The 26,443-nt window shown below is 52.3% G+C and overlaps 1 protein-coding gene across 1 annotated transcript; it reads left to right on the top strand.

The window, feature by feature from the left end:
- Positions 1 to 242: 242 nt before the first annotated feature.
- Positions 243 to 24,926, top strand: ECHDC3 (enoyl-CoA hydratase domain containing 3). Its single transcript, XM_044226685.1, has 5 exons — positions 243 to 524; positions 4,765 to 4,886; positions 6,526 to 6,623; positions 11,640 to 11,840; positions 20,899 to 24,926. Exons 1-5 carry the CDS (start codon positions 358 to 360, stop codon positions 21,208 to 21,210), a joined length of 900 nt encoding a protein of 299 aa, XP_044082620.1. The 5' UTR covers positions 243 to 357; the 3' UTR covers positions 21,211 to 24,926.
- Positions 24,927 to 26,443: the final 1,517 nt, after the last annotated feature.

The raw sequence follows: 26,443 nt of genomic DNA, 5'->3' as shown, positions 1-26,443 counted from the left end.
GCGGCGGGGCCTGAGGGCGTGGAGGGGAGCCGGTGGGGCGGGCGGTGGTGGTGGCGCAACGCAAGGAGGCGGGGCCGGGGCCGAGGCGCGGAGCGGCGGGGCAGAGCGGCGGGGCCGGGCTTCCGAAGGGACGGCGGCGGAGGGGCGGGGCCGGGCGCCGGGAAGGGGCGGGGCACGCTAAGGGGCGGGGCAGGGGGAGGGTCTGGCCTGCGGGAGGAGACAGACCTAGACCTGGCGTGGGAGTTCCGGCTGGGTTTCCCGGGGCTGCTGCGGTCCTCCGCTGTTGAGGCGCAGCGGCCCGGCTCGCACCCGCGACCCTTGGGGCGTCCGGCCCTCTGGGGCACGTCTCTGGCTGCCATGGCCGCCGCCGGCTTCCGGGCCTTCGGAGCAAAGGGGCCCGCCTGGCTCGGGCGAAGCGCGTGGGCCCAGCTCTCCGCCGGCTTCTGCAGCAGGGGTCCGGCCGGGGCCGAGCGGCCGGAGCTCCCGCCGCGACCCACCCGCGCGCGGCAGCAGGACGGCATCAGGTCAGCGGCGGGGCCGCGCGGGCGCCGGGCCCTTCCGGACCAGCCCACGGGCCTAGCGGGGCAGCTCCCGGGTGGGGGTGGGCGGCAGGGACCCAGGCAGAGATGGGCAGTCACCCCACGCGGAGGCCACCGGGGGCTCGGCCAGGGGCCAGCTATATTCGCTGGGGACACCGGTTTGTCCGTCTCGGCCAAAGGAACTGAGCCGCGGATACGGTGTTTCCCCAAGTCACTTGCCTGGGCACTGTAGCATTCCGGATCCTGCAGGACACACCAGAGAATTTCAAACGGGACAAACTCGGAAGGCCCCAGCACTGCCCCTCAACCCCCGGGGCAACGGATCTGAGTCTTCAGTGGACTTTAGGCTCCGTGTGGGCAGCTCAGCAGGTGGCCACACCGCTGCTGTGGCCTTGAAAAAGAGGTTCTGTGCTTCTCACAACCTTGACCTGGTTGCAATGCCAGGTTAGGCAAAGCCGAGCTGCTCCTTGGCCCTGCCCCGGGAGTACCCGAGTGGGGGCAGGTCAATATGAAGGACGAAGGGCACACTGTACTGAGCTCTGCCCTTTGGCTCAACAAGCCTAAAACCCTTAAAAAACAAAACAAAACAAAACAAGAAAACCGGTGCACAAACTGGAATTGGAGTAGCAAAGGTTGAAGGACCGCTAGCCCCATCCAGGCCTCACCCTGTTGTTTGCCCCACCAGAACCGGGGTGCCAAGAGAGGCCTACCCAGCGTGCTAAGTATTTAAAAGTCACAAATCAAACTAACAACTAAATATGTTTTCTTCTCCTACTCTGAGAAGTGTGTCTTCATAGACCTGGAAGACCATGCTCAAATTTACAATCCTGAGGCTCCTAGGAGTCCCCCCAAAGCAGTGGCGAGCCAGCTGCCCTCTGGCCTGCAACTTTCTTTTTGCCCCACCCTGTGTTCACCCCCTCTCACCTCTCCACCCCTCCTTCCTGCTGCTCTGCCAGGAGCTTGGCACACAGATCTGCAGACACCCCATCCAGTGTGCCCAATTCTCTCTCTCTCACCTCCCCTCTTAGAAATAATTGTTCATGGCCACTCCAGGGGCTTAAGGATGCCCCTCTGCAAAGCTAGAGAATTCCAGAGTCTCCGGTAACCACAGCACGGTCTGGAAGGGGGTGGTGACTTCCAGGTGGGCATATCATTCTATACAGGTGGACTCCTGGCTCATCTGGCAGGGCACAGCTGGAGCGGGGGTACCCAGAAGTACTGGGCCCAGGCAGGGCTCCTTGCTCATTGTCAAGGGTGCCCCTGCTTCTGCAAATCTGGTTCAGAACCCTGACATCTGGCACGGAGCCAGTGGACTGAAGGTCTGGGTGAGTTCTCCGGAACTAAACATGAGTCAGAAAGGGAGATGATGGGAAGAATCAATCTGACATAGATGCTTGGAATCAGTAAGAAGGAACCTCCAAACGCACCACAGAAGCAGTGGTATGTTAGGCATGAAGCTGGTGAGCTTGAAAAACTCAGTCACACCTCAAGCATCCCTTTTCAGAGCTGTTCCTCTCAGCAGTGATAGTCATGGAGCAGGAATTGGAGTACCGTGCTAGGCACAGTACAGTTGCTACCCCTAATCCCTCTAGAGCCTGTGAGGTAGGTGACGTTGTCCCCATCCTACAGTGAGGAAGTGAGTTCAGAGAGGTGGCCACTGGCTCAAGGTCACAAAGCTGAGAGGAAAGAAAGCCAGGAGGCAGGGAAAGGTCCATCTGCCTCCGAAGTTGTTTCCACTCTGCTGTCTAGCTCAGTGTCCTTGCCACTGAGGTTTAAAAGAGGTGGCAAACAAACAAACTAACAAACCTACTGAGGTGAGATGAAAATTTCCAGGAGTTAGTGAAATTGGCTGTGAAAAATCAAAATGCTATTTGGGGTCATTAATTTGCTCAGCAGGTGTCTATTGAGTGTCTGTGTGAACATGACAGGTGCCTCGCTTCATGAACTTTCTGGGGGTCTACAATGATGTGATGGGCTCCAGATAGCTCATCGGGGCCTCCCCAGGGCCCATCTCTTGCCCTGCAAACAGAAACACTACACTTTTGTCACGTGCTCTGGCAGTGACCTCCCTCTTAGTGATTCCCTCTTCCGGTGGTCGTGTTGGTGAAGCCGTAGGTGCAGTGCGTCACACGTTTCGACCCAAGATAGTCACTGGGAGAATTCAGACTGCTAAGATTCTTAGCAGGTCTTATCAGTCAGCTTTGACGGCCAGTTCAAGAGGGAAGAAATAGCAGTCTAAGAAGGCTTTCCGTTTCTGGCTTGAGCAACTGAGTGGTAGCATTAAGATGAAGGGATTTGGGGACGATGCCCCAGGATAGTCCAGGAGACATGGGAATGAACTTGTGGAGTAGATCCGGAGCTCAGGACAGAGATTTGGGTGAGGGCAAAGGTTGGGAGTCATTAGCATAGTGGTACCAGGCGAAGCCAAGTCCATGGTCAGGTTGCCTTAGAAGAGCATGGAACAAAGGGGGAGCTCTGAGAATCATGTAGGGGTGAGCAGAAGGCAAGGGGCGCCCTGAAGAAGGAGAGGAGGACAGGCTAGAGAAGCACTAAAAGACAGGAGACAGGGATGGGCGCCTGGGTGGCTCAGTGGGTAAAAGCCTCTGCCTTCAGCTCAGGCCATGATCTCAGGTCCTGGGATTGAGTCCCACATTGGGCTCTCTGCACAGCTTCCTCCTCTCTCTCTCTCTGCCTGCCTCTCTGCCCACTTGTGATCTCTCTCTGTCAAATAAATAAAATCTTAAAAAAAAAAAAAGACAGGAGACAGAAGGAGAGTGTGATCCCAATGGCCACTGGACTTGTGCTGACAAGGAGGAGATTCTGGGCAAGGACAGATTGAGCGGAGTAGCAGGAACAGAAGCCTGGCTGGTCTGGGTCGAGAAGTGAACTCAGCAGTTCAGAGCACTCTGACAGGGTGTGCAACGCGCAAGCCATGGGATTAATGGGCCACATATGACCAGATGCTGCCAAGCAGCAAGGGGATCTGGGCGCTGGCATCTTTCTGCACGATTTTGCCCAAGGCCTTAGAATTTAATTTAAGCATATGTCACTGATGGGATGGCAGCTCTGAGACTTGCTACAGAAAGCACACTCATTATCTTACTGGAAGGTTCGTGGACACTTCTTTTACGACACCCCACAATGCGGGTTTCACTGCGTATCTGCCTATCAGCCGCTAGTCATTCTCAGCACCCAGGAGGTAACAGGACTGTCACAGCCGTCTGAAGATGGCAGCAAAGCCAGAACAGTGTCCCGAAGAAAATGGGTACTCGGATAGCGCTGGAATAAAGTCACTCACCGGAGTGGTTTTCCAGAAGCCGGTGGCCCAGAGGGTGAGTTTAGGAGGATCCAGGCTGACACACAGCAGGAGTATCAGATCCAGAGAAAGAGCGAGAACGGCAGACAACCTGGAGGTGGGGACAGAGGGGAAACAGATGCAACGTACAGAACAGTAGCCTGGGGTCTTGTTCCCCGCCCGTTCCATGTAACCGCACAAAGAAGACATTCCTGTGTACAGGCAGCCCGATGACAATATAGTGAGACGTTGGCATGCCCGCTCCTAGTCGGAGGACATGTCCTGAAAGAGCCCCCTTGCTGTCCGCTCCTTCCTTCTGCGCTTCACACATCACCCGTTCCCAGCGCGAATTCTTCTGCAGAATTGCAGGATGCCGCTCGAGAAACATGGAAAGATGCTGTCATCGAGATGCGCTGGCTGCTGTAACCATGCTGCCCCCTCAGTGGGGTGCATGTGAGGAGTTCTGGGGGTGTGTTTCCATTCTCGGCTCTTTCCCTGACCTTACTCTCTTGAAGAACAGCAGAGCTAGAGAGAAGTGGAAGGTAGCCACACGTGGCAGCTTCCTGGGGCTCCTGCTGTGGTCTCACAAGCCTCACAGCCTCTCGGAAGGTTTAGTGGTGGTTTCTGGAACTGCCATAACCTACCCTTTGCAGGGAGGAGGCCGTCATGTTTCTGACAGTAAACCTGGAGAAAAAGAGAAATCCAGGGCAAGGGGGTGGGAAGTCCAGTCCACATTTCGGGTAGTGTCCTTGTTTTGCCTTAGCCGTGTATCTTGATAGTTGGCAGACCCTCTCAGTAGCCTCTAAGCACCAAGGGTTCCCTTTCCTGGTGTTTTAAAAAGAGCCCCCAGGGTAAGAAAGGAGTCGGGGTCTTCATTTGTTTTGCACGTGTACTTATAATTATACAGTGATTATAAAACGTTCTTCCCAGGAACATTGTCTTGAGTGATCCCAAGAAGAGGAACGCGCTGTCCTTAGCCATGCTGAAATCTCTGCAGAGTGACCTTCTTCATGAAGCCGAGAGCAAAGACCTAAGAGTCATCATCATTTCAGGTACTGACCGGATATCCGGCCTCAGTGTTCTGTAGTGACCCGGAAGCAGCTTCTCAAAATTCTTTGGTCAACTGAGGCATTCCTTCCCCTCATGGGAGAATTGTTTCTGAAGCTCCTTTACAAGAACATTATGAAAAAAATAACCCGGGTAATTAGCGGTAGAAATTATAGGGAAGATTACCGTGCGGTGAGAATATGTCTTTTTCCATTTTGTCAGACGTGTCAGGTAGGAAACATTGCTACCCCTGGCTGTGCTGGTCTCCCCATCAAAGTCCGAGAACTGATGTCTTCATGGATCGGTCAGATGGGTTTACGGCAGACTACCTAGCTGGTCAGGACGCGCTGCTGGGCAATCGACTGATTTGTCTTTTCCATTCTTACTAAGCTTTCAGCCGAGATCTGCGGTCTTCTTCAAGGGTCCCAGGAAGCATGATCTATTTTGCTCATTTCTTTCCTTCCCTTTTTCCAGTAAGAACATTTACCAAGTCGTCTAGTGATGACAGCGGCATAAATAACAGCGTGCCAGCATTGTAAAGCAACCACAGAAAACAGATGCTGCCCTGTGATGCATTATTTTTTAAAAATAGTTTGAAAATCGGTGTTTCTGGAGGCAGATACTTAGAATGTTACTTTCTTCTCTGTGATTGAATATAAATTTTCATCTTTTTAAAAAATCTTTTAAATTTTATTTATTTATATATTTATTTATTTATGAGATAGGGCATGTTCCCGCACAAGCAAGGGGAGGGGCAGAGAAAGAGAATCTCAAGCAGACTTCACGCTCATCACGGAGCCTGACACAGGACTCGATCTTATGACCCTGAGATCATGACCTGTCCTGAAATCAAGAGTCAGACACTTAACCAACTGAGCCACCAAGGCGCCCTCAAATTTTCAACTTTTTATATGGCGAGGGGGAAAGAAATAGAGGAAATATTGTCCAGTAGCCATGGGGGTGTAAGCCGGGTGCAGTAAGCCGGGAGCTAACTCAGAGTCACGCAATTTTCTCACTGGCAGGCCGGGAGTAACATCGTCTGTCCCAGCAGCCGCAGCCAAAGGGAAGTAGGAGAAGGTGCTACCAGCTGATGGGTGGTGGCCATTTCGTCATTGTTGTTAAGGGCAATAGTATCAGTAAAACCACATCGTCCAATCCCTCGTAAAAATAAAGGGGGTGTCCTCACACTCCGACCTTCCTGATCCCCACCTGTGTGGGTGGCCGCGATCTGGGGACTGAAGAACAGGGACACTGCGGGAGGCGGGGTGGATCTGATGGGCCCAAATGAGTCTATACAGTCAGGCTGGGCCAAGTCCAGACACAAAAGTGTGAAACCAGAGGGATAATTCTGGAAGGAGGACATTTACCGCAGTTACTGAGCCTTCTTGTTGGCATGGCATGTTTTCGCTGGTTCCACCACAGACCTTCAAGAACCCATGCCTCACCTTACTTTGTCACCCAAAACCCTGGCTGTCATTTTGCAAGCAAAATAGAATTATTCTATCAAAACTGAGCCATCAACTCTAAGTGTCCACGGCATTAGCACGATTGCTGTTACGTTACCCGGGAGGTAAGTAAGGGAGCGTTCAAGCCCTGGCTGCTTACTTCTCTTTCTTTTCTTTTCTTTACTGGAAACATGTGCAGCTGAGGGGCCCGTGTTTTCTTCGGGGCACGATTTAAAGGAACTGACGGATGAGCGAAGCCCAGAGTATCACGCTGAAGTGTTTCAGACCTGTTCTGAGGTAAGCCGGGCTGAGGGGCGACATCACAGCCCAAAAATGAGAGCCACGTGGAATACTGAATGATGCTTCCCGTGGACACACAAGGCTTTCTCTGAGACCGAGTCCCTGCAGACTGGTCATTGGCCCATCCTTCAACAGGTCACTATTTGGTTTCGATTTTCAAGTGGGCACAGTTGGCAAGTGATCTTGTTACCTGCTGGAGAAAGGTCGATACAGGCTGTTGCTGACTGTGGCCGCGTCCGGGACCGTGGGGGTGTGTCTTGGTAGACACGTCTCAAGTCAGAGGCAGAGGGTGGGTGTGAACGTCTGTACAGGGGAAGGGCCCAAGACCAGTGTAATTTTTTAAAAATTTTAAACTAAAACAACTCTGTTAATGGCAGAGAGAGAATATTTGTGAATGGAATAACCATAATGATTTTAAAGATTATTTTCAAACCCTTCTTCCGACCAACCTTTGTAATCACCGCCTCCAAGTGGAAAATGAACCTCTTCACGTTGACTTCTCGCGGTCTGTGTCTTTAACCATACGAAGGAGAGAAACTGCTAGCAGAGAGGAGGAAGAGGAACAAAAGGCTTGCGAAGATTATAATCATACCGAGTCCACCCCGGGATAATGAGAAACTGAATACAGCCTACAACTTCAGGTCCTGCTTCGTTTGTTTCAGAACTCGTTATTGAGCACTACTGTATGCACAGTACTTGCCGGGCACTGAGGGAAAAAGAAGGAAAAACAAACCTCCTGCCAAACTGAAACTGGAAATGTAGGTGAGAAGCAAGACAGAACACAGCGTCAGGGGTGCCCGGGGGCCGCGGTCCATTAAGCAACTGACTCTGGGTTTCGGCTCCCCTAGTGGTATCAGGTTGTGAGCTCAAGCCCCATGTCGGGTACTACGATGAGTGTGGAGCCTGCTTGAGATTCTCTCTCCCTTGCCCTCTGCCCCCACCATGCTCTATGTATTTTACAAATAAATAAATAAATCTTTAAAAGCGTTCTTAAATAAACCAATCTTAAAAAAAAAAAGACCAAAAGCAGTTTCATAACCTGACCCTAAAATTACTTCACCGAATTTTTCATTCATTCATGGACTTGCTCACGTATTTGGTCGTTAAGGATTCAACGAGTATTTCACGATACATTCTCTACAGACAAGACAGAGGCGCGCACCAGGGAGGCTGGCAGGAAAGTGACTGAGATGCCTTCTCGGCCACCATTTGTTTCCCTTGCCCTTCCAGAATGCCGTATGGAGAGCCCGTTAAGAGTTTTCTCATGTCGACAAGCCAGGAAAGCAGTTGACTTGAGGCTTCACAGAGACGCAGAAGCAGCCCGGAGCTAAGGCTTCGGTGTTTTGTTCCACACCGGTGATGTTTATGTAACGTTCTGCTCTGGTGTTTAGCACGGCGCTTTAGAAGTGATTCCTCTACAATATTCACTGTGTTTGGCTAAAACAGAAAAGCATGAAAGAGAACCACTAGAGCCCTTCCCTCCTCCCTCAAGGGCCTGCTTTTATCACTCTGCCATGGTGTCTTCACGAACTGAGATCCCAACGGGTTAGCCAGAGGGCCACAGGGGCGCCCAGCGCTGCTTCAGAGGAGAAAGGCCAGATTTCATGGATGCTGGCAACCCTGGATGCCTCAGGCTCACTGAAAAAGACAAGAGTGAATAAATGGGATCCTGTCCTAACAGGGATATCGGAGCGGAAGTGCCCTGATTTCTTGAATACTTCTAAGAAAATCACAATGTCCTGGACAAATAGGAGCACCATGAACTTGGAAGATTTCCGTTTCCAAATGTGATCAACGGACAGACTGGGACAGAATGAGCTAGAGATTTCGCTGTTCTGTTCATGCACGAGAAAATGCAGGTTTGGAGAGGAAGATGGAGATTCCTGACTTGGCTCACGATCTAAACTGTAGCAGATTCCTTGCAGACGCCAAGTGCCACCATAATTGTTAATTATTTACAAACCAGGAACAGGGTAAATGGAGAAGGAGAAAAAATCGGGGCTATGGAAGAGCAAAAGGAACCCTTTGTGGAGCTGACCCGAAACATTTCCCTGGAGACCCACTCCGTGTGTGTCTCTTCTTTTGTCCTGTTGAAGTCTGAGGTGGAAACCTTAGTCCAGGAAGAGTCTTCTCTTTCTCCTCGGCCTCACTGCTGAAATAGTGATGGGACGAGGCTGCTCCCAGAGCCCGCAGTCACGCTACTGAGTAAGGCTAAGCTGTAGTTACACTGATGTCTCATTTGGAGAAGGCAGAGAACCCAGGAACAATACTTAGTTCAGGAAGGTAAACTAGGAGGGAAAATCATTTCTTGACGACCAAGGGATTGGCTGCCTCCGCTGATTTGTTATCTAGCTTCTCTTTGTCTTCTCTGTATTGCTAACTTTATTTGAAGTATGTTTTGGGGGCACGCGGGTGGCTCAGTCGGTTAGGGGTCTGACTCTTGATTTCTGCTGCGGTTGTGATCTCAGGGTTGTGGGATCAAGCCCCATGTAGGGCTCCTCGCTCACCAGGGAGTCTGCTGGAGAATCTCTCTCTCCCTATCCCTCGGTCCCCACCATGTGTGTGCACATGTGTGCGTGCACACTCTCTCTCAAATAATCTTGAAAAAATAGAAAAATTTAAGAAATAAAAGACATTTTGGGGGTACCTGGTTGGCTCAGTCAGTAGAGCATGTGACTTGATCTCAGGGTCATGGGTTCAAGCCTCATGTTGGGCATGGAGCCTTCTTTAAAAAAACATTACTTAAAATATGTTTTAATTATACAAATAATAAACATGGAAAATTTTGAAAATCCAGAAAAAGAGAAGGCAGGAAAACAAACTGTTGATACTAGACCATGATCATACCACCCAGAGAGAATGCTAATATTCAGCAGATTTCTTTCAAGCCTTTTCCCACATAAACCTATTTGTCTGAGTAATCATACATAGGGGCAATTGTGCTGTCTAACTGTATAATGTGATTATAGCACTGAATGCTTAACCATGGGCCACATACTATTTTGAATACTTTAGACATTTATAGAATTCTCATGTTCTAGAAGATTGGTACTATTCTTGTGCCCATTATTATACCCAGATGTGAAGACCAGGGGATAGCCAGTGGGTAAGCGGCAGACTGGGCATCAGACCCCAGGAGCCTGGCTCCAGCCCACTATGCAAGGTCAGACCATGCTGCTATGTCTGGTGGAAAATCTCATAACGGGAACACAGTGTTCCATTAAGTGGACAATTAGTTTACATAGTCACTTTTCTTATTTATTTATTTGTTTATTATTTTTAAAAAATTTATTTATTTGAGAGGGAGAGAGAGAGAGAGAGAAAGACAGCGAGAGAAAGAAAACACAAGCAAGGGGTAGAGGGAGAAGCTGGCTCCCCGCCGAGCAGAGAGCCTGATGCGGGCCTCGATCCCAGGACCCTGGGATCATGATCTGAGCTGAAGGCAGAGGCTTAACTGACTGAGCCACCCAAGAGCTCCTTCTTATTTATTTTTATACATTCATTACTTATTAGTTTTTCACCATTATAAAATAAATTTTTAACATCTTTTCCTAGATACCTTTTTACCCTATTTTAGGATTATTCCTTAGAAATGTTCCCTGGATGAAAAGTACAAATATTTTTAATTTTGTTGGGATCTCCTCTTGGTATTTTCCCACCAGGTTGTATAGAATCTTAGTGCCTCGTAGCTGGCACACAGGAGGCACAGACTGTTCGACGCTAATTGCAGCCAAGTGACTTTCATAAGTAACCAGCTCATTAGGTGACAGATGACACTCCGAGTCAAAAAAAAATCTTTCTTTGCTGCAAGACACTACAAGTTCTTGAGCAAGAGTTCTTCCCCTTGCTGTTGCAGTTCTCGGAGAATGAGCTCAGTCACTGACCACACTCGTCCCCACCTAGAGTTCTCAGAGCCCCTCCGTCCGTGAGCCGTTTGGGGTGTGGATATGCACACGTGCATTCTTCTAAGGGGAAAGCCAATAGCGTTTATCAGATTCTCACAAGGTGACCCCCTAAAAAAGTCCAAACCACTATTCTAGAACATGATGCCATATCCCTAAATATATTATTATTTTATAGTAAAGCTGCCCAATAGAACATGTTTGTGAATGCAGAAGGCTGAGTTCCTTGGGCAAAACCTTCACATCAAGGAAAGTCATTTTTTCCGAGTGGCCGCCCTAGGAAACAAACCCAGATGTAGCAGCTCCTTCCCACTTGCCCTCCTTCCCTGCCAGGGTTCAAAGTGCAACTGTGTATACGTCCAAGTTACCAGCGTGACACAATCTGTTTTGTGTGGCATAAAAAAAAAAATGGAGAAATCAACCAAGGTATTTGGTAAGCTGCAAAAATAAGTTCCAGAAATTTATGGAGTGGGGGAGGGGTCGCACGAGCCAGTTTTTGGCTCCTCTCTGTGCCAGGGGCCCTGTTTAGGGAATTTTGTTTGTTTTGATCCTGACAGGGTTCCTCCCCACCATTATAAAGGAATTGAGAGAATATTCAGGGCCGTAACTTGAGAAGTAATTTGTCTTCCAGCTTCATTTTTCAAGGAAGTAGCAAATACCAGTTTCAGACTCGCAGCGGGCGTGCTCCATGCAGGCGCGGTTGCCCAGAGAGCAGAATCAGCTCTGGGCTTCATGGGGGGCTGCTGGGGACGTGGTCAGAGGGGACCGCGACCTCACAGAGGGTCCTGCCAGGTGTAGAAGGACCAGGGCTGTGCCATCAGCTGGACGCAGGTTCCAATCTCCCCGCCTGGGCGAGTTCCTTCCCCGCTGAGCTTTCCGGCCCTGGTTGTCACCTACTGTCCCTTCCTCCCCTGGATCTCCGGAAGACCAAACAATTGGTATTTGATGCCAGGTTAGTTCTCTTCAGGCTTCCTTTCACCCTTTTTTCCCGAGATTCTGATCGAAGGCATAGGGGACATGCTCTGGGAAGGGTGAAGTCACAGAAAACCGTCCACATGCATGTTGCATTTTGCTTTCAGCCGGAAATGAAGTCGTGGGTTTGCCCTTTCAGGTCATGCTGCTGATCCAGAAGCTCCCGGTCCCCGTCATTGCCATGGTGAACGGCTTGGCCACCGCGGCCGGCTGCCAGCTCGTTGCCAGCTGTGACATTGCCGTGGCGAGCGACAAGTCCTCTTTCGCCACGCCTGGGGTGAACATCGGACTCTTCTGCTCCACCCCTGGGGTGGCCCTGGGGAGAGCGGTGCCGAGGAAGGTAACTGAACGCCCTGTGGGCCCTCCTCATGTGATCCCCCAGGGCGGGGGATGGTGGGTTCCAGAACTCACTAGTTACAAGGACTAGATCAGGACATTCCGCCCAGTGTGTGTGTGGCACGCTGCGCTGCAGTGTCCCTTCTGAAGCCAAGTGTGGGGCAGGGACGGCCGGCACCTGTTCCTCTGAGCTGCTCACCGCGTGTCACCCTTGCGGGCCCCTCAGAACGACTAGTTAGGGTCCTGCTTTGTTTTGTTTGCACACGTTCTTGTCCTCTTACTGGCCCTGCCGTTGAAACTCAGTTTTGTTGGACCACCTGGGGGACCTAGGTCAGTATCAGGAGGCCAGGATGCTAGTGTCCCTGGCTTATTGTTTGCCAGCGATCTGTCTTGTTCCAGAAAGGACTGAAAAGAGCTGATTCCCTGAGTTATGTCACATTCGCAATGGTTACATTTGAGGAGAAAGACGAGCCCGTGCTTGGCATATTGGATGTGCCCTGGAAGGAGCCACATTACATGAGGTGGTTGGTCGTTGCTGACCAAGGTGAAGTCCACGTTCTTCATTAAGCTCGTTCTTCCTATCACATCATAAAATAAGATTTACTAAGGAGCTCTTAAGTGTAAACCAGGGGTTTCCCTATTCTAGAAAAAAATACATCCTCATTCTCAACTAGAAATGTGTTTCCAGAAAGGGAGAGGTTGGCGAAGTTGTAGAACATAGGGAACCTAAAATGCTTTCTAGAATATATTATCCATTTTAACGTCAACTACAAAAATTAGCAGTTGCCCATATGCCTGAGACACAAAAGAGATGAGACCCCAGGGAAATCAAGTGGCAGGAACAAGAAGCTTAGGGATGCGTTCCTTTCCTTTATGGTGCCTCATTAGTTTTTACAGAAACGTGTATTTGTGAGAAAGGTCTGAAGGCAGAGTGTGCGAGCACACACCCTCAGGAACAGCGGCCGAAAGTGGGCAAAGGTGAGCTGTCAGACATAACAGCTTGCCAAAAGGTTTGCAGACTAAGCGGGTTTCGTCCTGTCAGGAGACAAGTTCACTTCAAATGCATGTACGGTAATTCCGCAAATACTTCTTAAGTCTCTCCTCTGTGCCAAGTACATGAAATCGAAGTGCATCTCAGGTAGATTGTCGGAGCTCGTTGACACACTGCCGTACAGTTGTGCAGATCAAGTCACGAGGCCTGTGGCGTCATCAGCAGGTGGACGGGTTGCCCCATCAGCAGGTGTTCATCTTCCTTAACACCCGATGTTCTGGAAGAGTCCACAGTGAGGCACCCAAACCTTTGTATCAGCCCTGCTCTTAAGATAAAAATCCATTCTTTCTTAACACAAAAAAACTTTTCCCATCGAGGCTTACAATGGAGTCCTAGAAACGTAAACATTGTTATCACATTTGTCAAATTTTAAAAGAGTTTTTGAGACGAGAAAAAAAGCACATGTGACACACACAGGCCTTAAGTTTCCAGGAAGCCCGGTGCTCAGAACCAGGCTGCATAACTACTTGGCGTGACAGATGAAGGGGCAGGACATGCAAGAACAAAAGTAGCTCTGACCTCCCCTGGGTAGTTTTGGCAAGGGCCAGGCCTGCTGAGAAGATGTGGGCAGAGTCTCCAGTATCGTCCCCACTCAGCTCCTTGATCTGTGCTCCTTGTGGTCTGACCCCGGGGTTTCCTCCCAGTTAGCAGTCTGAAAGTGGTTCAGAGGCATCTGTAGATGTCTTTGCCTGTTGGGTTCATTACTCCACAGAGGCGTGAAGGGGATACACAGTTTGGGGTCAGCACTCATGATCTGAAATCACAATACTGATAAAGGGAACTCAGTGGGAAGAAGTCTGTCAGAACCTAGGGCCTGTGCCAGGTTGCTGGATCTTCAGATCTCGCCTGTGCCGCCCCCTGGAGGAGGCAAGTAGGAATTCATAAAAATCTAACCTAACCACAAACACCCCTCCCTGCGGTCATTGCTTGATTGCACCCCTATGAACACATCCATACACAGGGCCGTGGGCTTCGGTGGGTGGGGGGCACACCTTTCCTCTGCGTGTAGCCACAGGGAAGCAAGGAAGTGCTTTTGCAAACTTGCCTGCCCCGGGAGGGGTACCCTTTCTGCCCCAGCTAGAGCCATGGGTGTGGGTCACCAGTGCCCTCTGCTGGTCACCGTGGGAAATGGCTCAGCTGTGCTGGAGGTGGAGAGTGGCGTTCTCTCCGCGGGGAGCAGAAGTGATGGAGTGCAGCCCTTGTGTTCAAGCCAGACTGAGCCCGGGCATGAATAATTTTCCACATTTGTAAACCGTCTCTCTCCTCTGGCATGAGTTAAATAATGCATCTTCACTGCACCTTCTAAACACTGCCTGGTGCAGCTGCTCCCCTCCCCAGCCAGAGCGGGCCCTCAAGCAGCTGGTATCCCGGGAGAGCATGGGAAAATCCGAACCCCCACTCCTCCAGCCCATCGCTTCTCTGTGGCGGGAACGCTGGCTCCCATCTAGTTGCCTGGGGTATCTGTGGAAACTTTGGGTATTTGTGGAATCGGATTTCCTCAAATCTCATTAGAACAGAGTAGAACTGGGCACCTGGGCACTCAGTGGGTTAAGCCTCTGCCTTCCACACAGGTCATGATCTCAGGGTCCTGGGATCGAGCCTGGCATTTGGGCTCTCTGCTCGGTGGGGAGCCTGCTTCCCCCTCTCTCTCTGCCTGCCTCTCTGCCTACTCGCGATCTCTGTCAAATAAATGAACAAAATCTTAAAAAAAAAGAAAAAAGAAAAAGAAAAAAGAACAGAGAGGAACTTCAAAGCTGGAAAGAGTGTTAACATCTTGCAACTCAGCCTGGTTTGGAGACCACCAGAGAGCCCGAGAAATGCAGGGTCCCAGCCGTCCAGACCGACCACATCAGAATCTGCACTTGAACAGAGAATTGCATGGCCACTGGTCTCCATGCCTTTGAGACCATGTAGTTCAACCCCTGATTTACAAAAGGGTTTGAGGGGCAATTCTGGGGCTTACCTGATATCTCCCAGCAACCAAACCCGCCTTGTGACTCCCAGTTGGCTTCCTTCCTTCCTGAGCCCTTACTGCATCGCCAGCCAGTTCTTACCATAGGTGTGACTCGAGGGGCCCCCAAGACCCCTCTGCTTTAAAGAATCACCCCCTTTCAGGGCTGTGATACCTAATAGCCAATCAGAGCCATACAAATGTACAGTTGCAATAGGCGTGTTTCTATCATCAGTGCATTTATTAGGTGCCGACTGAGTGCCCAGCAGGGTAGCGTTAGCTACACACTGTCTCTCATCTACGCAATCCCGCAGGAGGACGGAAGGCTCATTCCCACCTTCAGATGAGGAAACAGACTCAGAGGGCTTAAGTTGCATGCTTAAGATTTTGTGGTTAGGAAGTGGCCCACCTGGGATTGGAACTTGGGGGACCAACTCCAGACCCAAATTTTGCTGCTCCCGGGGTTTGCCTTGGCCTCAGGTGCTGTTGTTTTTAATGCAAGTGCCCCAGGAAGAGGAAGTGTGAGACCCCCAGCTTGTTACGGGGACCCAAGAAGTGCCGTCATAAAAGGCAGCTTGAACTGATGAAGGAAACGGATGAGAGAAGGTGCTTTCTCTCTCATCCGAAGCAAAGGTGGTTCCGATTAGCTAGAGAATAAACAGGCTTTCTTTTCTTTAGAGAATACAACTCTTGTTATTCAACCCACCTGGGTAAAATCTCTGTAAATCAGTATGAGCCCAGGAAGCAGATGAGAAAACCAAGGCCCAAAGAAGGGGATGAACCAGGCGGGGATGCTGACCTTCCTCCATCAAGACGTCCTTCAAGGGTAGCCTGAATCCCTTTAAGACCTCCCTGGTCTCCGGGGATGAAAGGAACGGAAGCGCCCGGGAGAGCGTGCCCATGCCTGGTCGAGGTGGACCCCAGCGCACCTGTCTCGGGGCTGCCCCGGGCCAGCGATGCCCCCCTCAGGAAGAGCCAGGGGGGCCCTCTCCTCCCCGTTCCCATCTAGCCAGACGCATCCGTCGTTCGCTAGAAGGAAGCCACTCAGCCAGCCAGCTCTCCACCATCCTGGTTCTTCACCTGTTCTCTTGACTTCTTTGCTTTTGAAAACTGGCTTTGCCAGGACACCTCCTGGGAGGTGACAGCTGTGGCGCTGCCTGGGTTTGAGGAGGGACAGAGAAGCAGAGCCCGCGTGTCCGACTCCAAGCCCCAGGACCACACCGAGGCCACCCAGATTGGGTTCCAAAGCACGGTGAGACTTGGAGCACCAGGCCCTCCTCGTGACCCCTCGTGATCCCTCTTCATGGGACAGTCTGTCACTTTCCATCAAGTGGGAGAGAGGATGGGGACATAAGTGAACTCACTACCGTTGAACAAATCAGTTGTTTTTTTTTTTGTTTTTTTGACTGTGAGTCTGTGTAAGCGATAATAAAGGAAGTTTGCGCCCAGAAGTGAGGATGGATCCAGGAGAGGAGGGGACCTGTCCAGATGCTGTGGTCCCTTCACCTACCTGCAGGCAAGGCTGCCTTTAGAGCATTCCAGAAAGATGAGTGTCTTGCGTCTTTGACAGTATTTCCATGTGAGGTGATTTCTGAATTCAGCAGTTCTCATACCCACCGGAGGTGGTAGGAAAGGCTGGGATGTGTAGGCGCCGTTTTATTTCTGAGTGTGCCGAGCTTGAACTTGGTGGGGAGCCTTCAGAGGGTGGACTGATCTCTGACGGTCTCTCGCGTTCTGACCATCTGTCTGTCTCTGTCCTCCGCTTGGTTGACTGCTTGACTGAAAGGGAAAATATCTTCTGTCCAATGACAACCCTTCATGCTATAGCTCAAGGTCACTTCCTTTTTGTGGACATTAGAGACCCTGAAATAATATTAGGAATCGTTTACCTAGAAGGCAATTTAAGAGATCATGTGTTCTCCCATGGGCAGAGGTGCCTGGGCCTGACAGACGGGTGCCGTATTCACTCCTCTCTGGGGTGAGGACTCCACATTCTCCCAGACTCATTCAGTTCATGAACTTGGATGCCCCCCCCCCTTTTTAAATGTGTTTTTGGCGTTGCTTCAGAATGAAGACATTACAAAAACTCACCGTCTTCCTGTGTGTGTATTAGTCCCCTTGGGCTGCTGTAGTACATGCCAGGGACTGGGCAGCTAAAACAACAGAAATTTGCTCTCTCACAGTCCCAGAGGCTGGGCGTCGCAGCTTGACGTGCCGGCAGATGTGAAACCTGGTACGATCTCTCCTCCTGGCTTGGAGCTAGCCGCCTTCCTACTGTGTCCTCATATGGCGATGTGAGAGAGACATGAACACAGAGATCCCTAACTCTGCTCCCAAGGTCCCCAACCCTATGGAATCAGGGCCCTACCCAGTGACCTCAGTTAACCTTAATTCCTACCCCAAAGGCCCCAGCTCCAAATACAGTTGCACTGGGGCTCAGGACTTGCACATGTGCATTTTGGGGAGACACAGTTCAGTGCATAGCACTTCCCCGGATCCTTGGAGCTCTCCTCTGTAAGTTTTTATGGGGTGAATGGATGCCCAGGAGAAGGTTGGCTCTGCTTGGAGTTCCTGCTCACGGAACGCAGCCCCCAGCCCCCAGCCCCCAGCCTCAAACGCAGACTCGTGCCTGGTTCCTCGAGTGAGCAGAACCATCATAGTTCTTTCCCGCGGTTCACGTGTTGCTTCTGTCGCACTCCACGTGACTGTGAGCCCCGCGGTCCTTCGTTAGCTGCTCTTTGCCGCATCTCTGAGAGTCGTTCGTACACATGCAGGCCAGCTGGGGAAAGGGGACGAGAAGCGACGTGCCCAGGGGTCCCTTGGGGGAGCCACACTCCGCAGACAGGACAAGGTCCCTGCCCACACCCTGGCCCGTGTCCAGGCCCGCAGAAGCCTGGACTCCACACGACTCACTCTGAAAACTTCTTGAGCTCTTGGGCCCTGGGCAGTGGCAGAATCTGAGCCAGACAGGAGCTCGGTCGGTGGGTCGTGGAAGCAGGGGAAGGAGAACAGAGCCCGGGAGGCTCAGGAAGAGAGCGACACTCATGAAAGCATCCGTTGGAGGAAGGCATTGACGAGGGGCTGTCCCGCGGACAGACGATGAGCCGGCCAGCAGGTGGGGACGGCCCGGGATGGATGAATGCCCGTCCGCTGAGCCCGCCACGGGAACTCTGATGCTTTGATTGTAATGATTTCCTCCTTACGACTCTCCTAGCATTCACAGCTACTCGTTTTAAGAAGATTTTGATTGATTTGTGAGAGGGAGAGAGTAAGGAGAGGGGCAGAGAGAGAGAGAAAGGGAGAGGATGTCAAGCGGGCTCCCCACCCAGCATGGAGCCTGACACAGGGCTTGTTCTCACAACCCTGAGGTCATGACCTGACCTGAAACCAGGAGCCGGACACTCAACCGACCGTGCCCCCCAGGGACCCCTCGTAACTACTCTTGGAAGGCTATTTGAGGTCTTGCCCATTGCTGTAAAGCGATTGATGACTGTAAAGGGTCTGATGACTTGTCTTCTCCAGATTTGATTTTTAGTGTTGTTTTTGGGGCTGGCCACTGTCTGCTCTGTGGTCCCATGAATTTCTGGAGAGCTGCCTGCACGAATGGAGGACAAAAAGGCTGGAAGGTGCAGTAACCCTGCTTTCCCCTGGCTTCTGACTGGGGACCCCGCTGACATGTGCTTGTCAGGCAGCGACAGCAGACATTGTCCCGGCCCCTTTGTGTGACTCACTGGGTGTCTTCTGCGGGGTCTTTGCAGCCCTTCCCCAGCAGGACCTGGCTTTGAACCTCCACGTTCAACCAGGGGCTTCTAAGAGGCTTTGGCGCCAGGATACTATTCCCGGTCAACTACTGCCCAGTCTCTGGGGTGACCCGCAGGCATCACGTACCTGCTGCCTCCCACGTGCTGACATCACACGCCCCCAAACCGGACATGCTAGGATTTAGTGCACTGCCTAACCTTGCAGAGGGGAAGCCGGGGCCAGCATTACGCGCCCTAACCAGTGTGTTTCCCACCTGTCTCCACGATGGCAGGAGTCCCCGATCCTGGCCTTCTGACCCCTCCCTTTTTACCAAAGCTCCGCCCCCTAGCTGCAACAGTCTAGCCTCATGATCTAGAAAAACCATCTAAGTCGGCGGTTCTCCCTGGGAGCAACACTGGCCCAGGGGGACATCTGGTAGTGCCGGGGGGACATCTGTGAGGGTCACAGCTTTGGGGTGGGACACAGAACTCCTGGCATCTGGCAGATAGAGACCAGGGATGCTGATGAACATCCCGCAATGCACATGGCAATCCCGCACCACAAGATACGACCTGGCCCCAAATACACGACGGCACCAAGGCTGAGAAACCTAGTCCGTAGCATGATCTAAATGCTAATGACCCCCAAATTTTATCTCAGTCTAGTCCCCTTACCCACTACTGCAGAGGAGACCACCCATAACACTGGCTCAAAGCAACAGCAGCAGATTGTCGAGCTTGTGAATCTGCAGTCCGGGCAGGGGTCCCCGAGGAAGCTTCTCGGCTCTGCAGTGTGTGTGGCCTCAGCTGGGGGAACGGAAGATGGGGTGAGCATCGTCTGAGTGTTTGCAGACCCGTGTGTCGGGCTGTTGGGCAGCCTCTCGGCGGGGACGCCAGCTGGGCCGGTCACTGGAACACTTCGCACGGTCTCTCATGTGCCTCGGACTTCCCCATACGCCATGGCAGCCGGGTTCCAAGACCAGGCGGCCCAAGCAGACGAGCCAGGTGGGAGCTGAGCCACCGCTCTGACCAAGACTGCGAAGAACGGAAGCCTCCCCCACCTGCCGTACCACCTGCTTTCATCCATCCACTCCTCCAAGCACGCATCAGTACTTAGTAAGCCGCCTACTGTGTGCAAGAACTGAACGCAGAACTCAACAGGAGAGTTTTGAATAAACTCCGTGATCTGGTGGTGTTCACCTGCCAGCAAAGGCGATCACAATACACAAGATCAACGTGTCAAGCACGCGGTGTGCTAAACGGCAGAAGCACAAAGGATGAAGACACAGCCCGGAAAGAGGAAAGAGGGAGAGTGCTGGGTGTGACCTCCAGGCTGACCAGCCTGGTCCGGGAGGACTGTGTGGACAAGAGGACACGGGAGCTGAGACCTGACGGGGATGAGGGCACCGGTCCTGAGAACACCAGGGGATGGAGCATCGCAGGCTGAGGGGACACCAAGTACAAGCACCCCAAGGTGACAGCATGCTCAGGGCGCTCAAGGAACAGCGGGGCTGCAGGGGGTGGGGGGAGTAGAGAGGCGCCTCCTCCCCACCCCCTGGCCCATGCTCTGTGTCTCTGTGTGAGGCGGTAATCATGAATTTGAATCTCAAGAGGCCAGGCTTTGTGGAAAGAGAACCGAGGTGCAGTACACGGCAGGCTATGGGACAGAGCAAACCACCGAGATTAGGGAGCCTCTACCCTCGTTCTGCAGGCCTGGAAAGTGTGCGGGGCGAGGGGTGGTCAGAGGGAGGCAGGCTCTTGTGTAAGTTACATCATGCTGGGATCCTGAGTCTGGTCCCCGGAAGGCATTTCCTTTCAAGCCCCCCGTCTCTGGTTGTGGGGGGCTGCTTTTTCAGTCAGACTGTGGTGGTGGCATCTCTGAGCATGTTCCTCCTTCTGGAAAGTGGCCCCTCTGTCGGTCTGGGGCAGGCGTGGGGCTTCAGTTTTGGTTCCCTCCCATCAGATGTCCTGTACCTGGCCCTTGCAAGAGAAAGAGGGGAGCCCCTGGCTTTGGGGGGTGCTGGGAGATCAGCTCTGGTGAAGGAGCCAGGTAGTGGCCTGACTCTCTGCCTTCTCTGGGAAGAGAGTCAGGCCCTTCCCTGGGCACTTGCCTCCTCCTTGCTCTTGGAAAGATCCAACCCTGTCCCTGGCAGGAGTCTGGGTATTGTAGACATCTGGCCTGACGGATGACATGTTATTTGAGGAAGCAGATAACTGGGCTGAGGTGGTAGGGAAGAAGGCAGAGGGGGAGGGAGAGGGTGGTGCTTGGCCAGCTGGGGGTCACAGGGAACATGCCTTAGTAACACGTTTCCTCCCTCAGGTGGCCTTAGAAATGCTTTTCACCGGGGATCCCATTTCTGCTCAGGAGGCCTTGCTCCATGGGCTGCTGAGCAAAGTCGTTCCAGAAGAGCAGCTGGAGGAAGAGACCATGAGAATCGCAAAGAAGATTGCCTCCTTGAGCCGTCCCGTGGTATCTCTGGGCAAGGCCACCTTCTATAAGCAGCTGCCCCAGGACCTTCGAACGGCCTACCACCTCACCTCCCAGACCATGGTGGACAACGTGGCCCTGAAGGATGGGCAGGAAGGAATCAAGGCCTTCATCCAGAAGAGAAAACCCATCTGGTTGCAGTGAGTGTTCTCCTCAGAGAAGCCGAGGAAGAGGGAGCCTCCTCTCCCTGCCTTCTGATGCCCAAACTCCTCTGCTGCCTCTTGACTGCATGGACAGCAGCCTGCTGTGTGGTCCCTGTGAAAAGCTGTGATTTCCTGGGGGAGGGAAAAGGTGGAGAACAAATCAAGTGGAAGCCGGCCAGCACCTGTGCCAGCTGGCTGTGGTGGGGGGGGGCTGGTCCTTGAGGTGATCCTTCAAGGACCCTAAGTGGGGGGATCACCTGACACCAGAGAGGGTGAGGCTACATGGAGATGCAGCAGGAGGCTGCCAACTGGGCTCCGCCTTCAGAAGTGTCCCCTGAGGTCGTTCTGGCTGCCTACTGGTGGCCAGATGTTTCCAGTCTCCACAAGACCTTCTCCACACTGAAAATCTTGTTTCTACTTCTTAGCGGAAAAGGCTTTGGGATAATCTTCTATGATTTAAATAGATTAAATATTGAGAGGGACTGGTAATTTTAACTTTCCCCAGCCAGACTGCAGGGTGTCCGAGAAAAGAAAGGAAAAAAAAAAAGATCAATGTCCTCTTTTTGGTGAGCCTGTCCCTGGGGGGCGCACGCAAGGGGCCTGACATGATGAATGTCCCAGCCATCCGACATCCGATACCGGGACCCCGGGCTAAAGGCGAGGATGACAACATCAGGGAGTGGTGGGAAGGACACGGGACACATGTCCTTCCCACCACACACCACCAGCTCCGCTCAGCTGCGGGGCAGAGCAGTGCCCCCGAGGACGGAGCAGGTACGTGCACCAGGACCTGAACCTGCTCCTCTCCGGCTTTGGGTCCAGCCCCGCCCAAGACATGTTCCAAGTCTCTTGTCCTCAAGCTTTCACACAGGGTTCGGTTTTTGTTGTTGTTGTTTTTTAAAATCAATTTATCGCCCCTCAGAATAGAATGTGGACATGAATGTGGTCAGTCCCAAGGCGAAGACGGAGAAGTGTGGGGCTCTGCCCTGGGGCTCGCACGCATTGCAACGGATGTCCCCAGTGTTTCCACAGGTTTCTATGGAGATGGAGAATGTTTTGCTTTGCCAGAGTTTAAAAAGGTTAAAAAAAGAGAGAGAGCATTTGTTACTAAGATGGTCGTGCATAGAAGTCACCAGAGCTGCCATTGGCCGGACCCCTGGGACGTGCCCGGGACCCTCTGTATATTCTCGTGTCACCGCATGGCACAGGTGCTCCGATTATCGCCCCCTCCAGCTGAGTCCTTGAGGCCCCCATTTTGCTAGGTCTAACAGCTGCCCCTGGGTAGAGGGAGGGTCCCCAACTCTGCCTGAAAGAGCCATGGGTGCATCTGCCCCTGGCCACGCGGCCTCGTGAGGAGAGCCTGGGCCAGCCCCGAGGACATGACTCCCTGGCTCCGAGGCAGCTTTCCAGAACGAAGGAACGGAACACGTACTGCTGCGGCAGAACTCGGCCAGTGCTCAGGGGACACTGGATTTGAGTGTCTGCAGACCACGGCCGGGGTTTTCACTATGAAGTCGATGAAGAGCAGCTGCCGTCCTAGGCTAGACTGGGAAGGACGGGGCCGTCGTGGTCTGCTCAGAAACAGCGCTGGCCATGGGGCCCCTGCTGTGCCTTCCTGCCCAGGTGGCCCGACGGGGAAGATCCCCCTTAATAGCCCCGCGATCACACAGTGTGGGGGAGAGGGTGTCACATAGACCCCGGACTTCAAGAAAGTGGCAAAGCCTTCTCACACACACATTTGACAAATAAAAATCAACAGTCAACTTTCCAGTTTCCGTAGGAGGATGCACCGTCCCCTGAAAGCACGAAGTCCCCGGGGCGCTCTGAGCTGGCTTCCCAGTCTGTGAGCCGCGCACACTCAGGGACGAGCTATAAATCTCAGTCCTCGCCCGTGGAGCAAATAATCCAGAACGAAAACCTGCGACCCACCCTCTCATGTCATAGGATTCATCCCCCGGCAAATATAAATTTGGGGTTAATTTGTATCCCTGCTTCCCTCCACTGAGACATGGAATGATTTTTTTTTTTTTCTGATAACCACACATGACGATTGCTTTCCGGAAGCCTGGAATGTCCGGCTTTCCTTCAGTACCATTTCCTTCTCAGGGAGCTTTGCTGAGCTCAGCCCCGCAGACCACACCCCAGCAGCCCGGGCTCCAGGGAGTCAGGGGCAGGGGTCCCCACTCCCGGCCCTGTGAAGGAGCAGTCCTCGAGGCCGGCTTGGGCCGGCAGAACAGCAGCAAGTGCAGTGATCCGACTCCCCAGCCGGCTTCACGCCAATGAACTTCCAGGCAGTTGCCCTTCAGGAACCAGGGCTGATTTAAGGAGCCCCAATTCCTGAAGTAGCTCTTACTATCCCTTGCCCCCGACCCCCGGCGTGTAGGAGACTCCGAGAAGGGAAGGCATTTGCCTCGGTCAAACCAGCGTGTGGGTGTGGATCCGCAGGATCCCGCAGTCTGTGCTCATGATTCCCGGCCACGTTTCTCCCAACACGGGGGGAGGATCCTGTCCCAGCCTGGAGGGACTAGGAACGCGCTCCGAGCAAACCACGCAGCAGTGCCACCGCCGAGGCGACACAGTGTGCTTACCGGAGGCGATTCGGGACGGGCAGGGATTCGAACCCGGAGATCGCGGCGTTCTGGTCCCGGGTCCGCGGGCGGCGGCGAGCGGCCGAGGCTCCTCTGGCCACGCGGCTGCCCCGTCGGTGAACACGACGCCCTCCGACTCCCGTCCTGCTCCTCCGGAGGCCCCCGGCTCCGCAAGGCTGGGATCCGGAAACTTGCCACGGAACTCGACACAGGCAGCTTCTGCTCAAAGGAAGTGCTCTTTCAGGAGGGGAGAAGGTGGGCGTTTTGCCCCAGAAGTGGTCAACGCCGGCAACACCTGAGCGCACTCGAGAACGAGAAATCCACGCCACGTTCTCCGAGCCTCGGGCCGCACCTGCTCCTTTCGAAGATGCCGTCCCCGGGGAATCCGTGACCCGAGGCACAGCTGTCTGCAGACTGGCAACTACCCTTCAGTTTGCGCACAGGGTTATTCATCCAGCAACGCCCCCTTCCCCACCCCCACCCCGCCCCTGCCCCCACCTTTCCTTGGCTGCTTCTGAAAACCCCCTGCACTAAAAGTAGCTGTTTCCAAAGTGTGGCCCGTGGATGGCCTGGATCTTCACATGCCGATTCCCGGGCTGCTCACCAGACCTACTGAATCACAAATTCAGACTTCTAAGCGCCCCCCCACCCGCAAAAAAAGGTTTCCAAGTAATTCTGCTGCACACGAAAAGCATGAAATCCGGCCATCCGGCGGAAGCGACCCATCTCTCTGCAGCTGCCCCTATTTAAACCGTGAGTCCCGGGCAGCTTTAATGATGAAGTTGTGGGCCGTCAGCGCTGGCTCCGAGAGGGGCAGGAAGAAGTTTGAGCTCTTCCGAGAGCCTCCAGAAACCTTCACGCGGGCAGCTTTTAGGGGCTTCCAAGCCCCGGGTGCTCCGGCCTCTGCCCGCACCACTCCAAAGCACCATAAACATCAGAATACAACTGTGCTGTCCACTGCAGGTCATGCTGCTGTTTAGGCAAAGGAGACCCATGATTTGCTTTTTGAATTATTTTTAAACATTTGATTAATGATTCTGATTTCTTGGCAATTATAGCATTAAATCGGGAGTTAAATTCAACATTATCAAACTTCACGTGTTAACAGTTAATAAAATCTTAAACTTCAGTCTTGCAAGGGTTTTTCTTTTCTATTTTGGAGCCCAGATTTTATTTCTTCAGGTCTGTGGGAAGCTGGCAGGCAGGGTCTCTCTGATGAGATGGCCTGGGGCCCCCCAGCTCCGGGGTTTACCGGAGGAAGATCTTCCAGGGAGCGGGGGGGTGTGGGGGGGAGAAGGGGTGAGTTGGCACATCCCACTTTATGGGGTTTCTACAGCCAGTGTGGCAGGCTTCTGACATCCTTAGTGACTTCAGAGCAATAGCTGCCTTGGATTTTCCTGTCCTGAGCAGGACTGTTTAAGCACAGACTATAAAACCAACTTGCACATTTTTGTTTATGTATTTAAGAAAGCTTTCTTTATTTACATTGTATGTTTTCAGTATTTACCTTACCAAACAAGATGATAATTTTAAGAAATTATCTAGGTTTTAGAAATTTCTAGAAAATTAGAAAAAGAAAAAAACAATGCATCAGAGGGGAATGCGATTTAGAGACCAACAACCCTTACATTTATTAGTCATATGCTCTGCACTGTTTTAAGCTTTTTGTAGATATTAATACACTAACCCTCATACGAAGTAAGCCCTGTGAATGCCATTATCCAGATGAGAAGCCAAAATACGAAGTTATTGAGTGACTTTCTCATTATCACACAGCTAGGAAGGGGTGGGCTTTGGTTAGTCATTTCACTTTCTTAAAACTGATCAAGGAAATGTGGTCTGAGAATTTCAAAGACCTTTCTGTATCATGTGTCCTGTAGAGGGGAAGTGGTTTTGGGGTATTTCTTAGATTTATTGGAGACAGAGAGAGAGAGAGAGAGAGCGCGCACATGTGCAAAAGGGGCTGAGCGGGGATGGGAGTCGGAGAGAGAAAATCCCATGCTGACTCTCTGCTGATTTTGGAGCCCACCTTGGGGCTCTATCTCATGACCCTGAGATCACGCCCTGAGCTGGAATCAAGAGTGGGACACTAAAATGACAGAGCCACCCAGGCGCCCCAGGGGAACCCAGCAGGTCTAGTTCTGGGGCATAAGTCTGTCCTTTGCATCACGCTGTAGATACTTCTGCTGTGCGGGAAGTTTCTTTTTCATCCATAGTCTAGTGTCCTACCCTCCCCGCCCCCAACAAAGCTGTGAGCTCCTTCAGGGGTGGTCAGTCCTTCCTCAGCCTTTCAAGCTTCAGAGACCAGACCCTGCTCAGCACGGAGTGGGCCTTCAGTGAGTTGGGCTGGGTCCAGTCAAACATGGCCAGGGTACAGCCTGCATGATATGGACAGGCTTTCTAAAATTCTCCATTCACATTTTCTGCATCAGTTTTTGGAAAGTGAAATCGCTAAGCAGAACATGAATTAATTCACTGTTTTCTTTGTGGATCCAGTGAAGTTGGTATAAGCGTCTCTTAGTAAATGTAGGTCAACATTCAGGAGTTACGGTGCTCCACTGAGATGGAATCAGTCCCCGGGGTTCTGTGGAGCCTGTTTTCTTTCTCTAAAGGCATGGCTGAAGCATGTTTTGGTCTCCAAATGTT

The sequence above is a fragment of the Neovison vison genome, chromosome 12 (assembly GCF_020171115.1).
Source record: "Neovison vison isolate M4711 chromosome 12, ASM_NN_V1, whole genome shotgun sequence".
In the NCBI taxonomy this organism is placed as follows: Eukaryota; Metazoa; Chordata; class Mammalia; order Carnivora; family Mustelidae; genus Neogale; species Neogale vison.
This window is presented reverse-complemented; position numbering and strand designations above follow the sequence as displayed.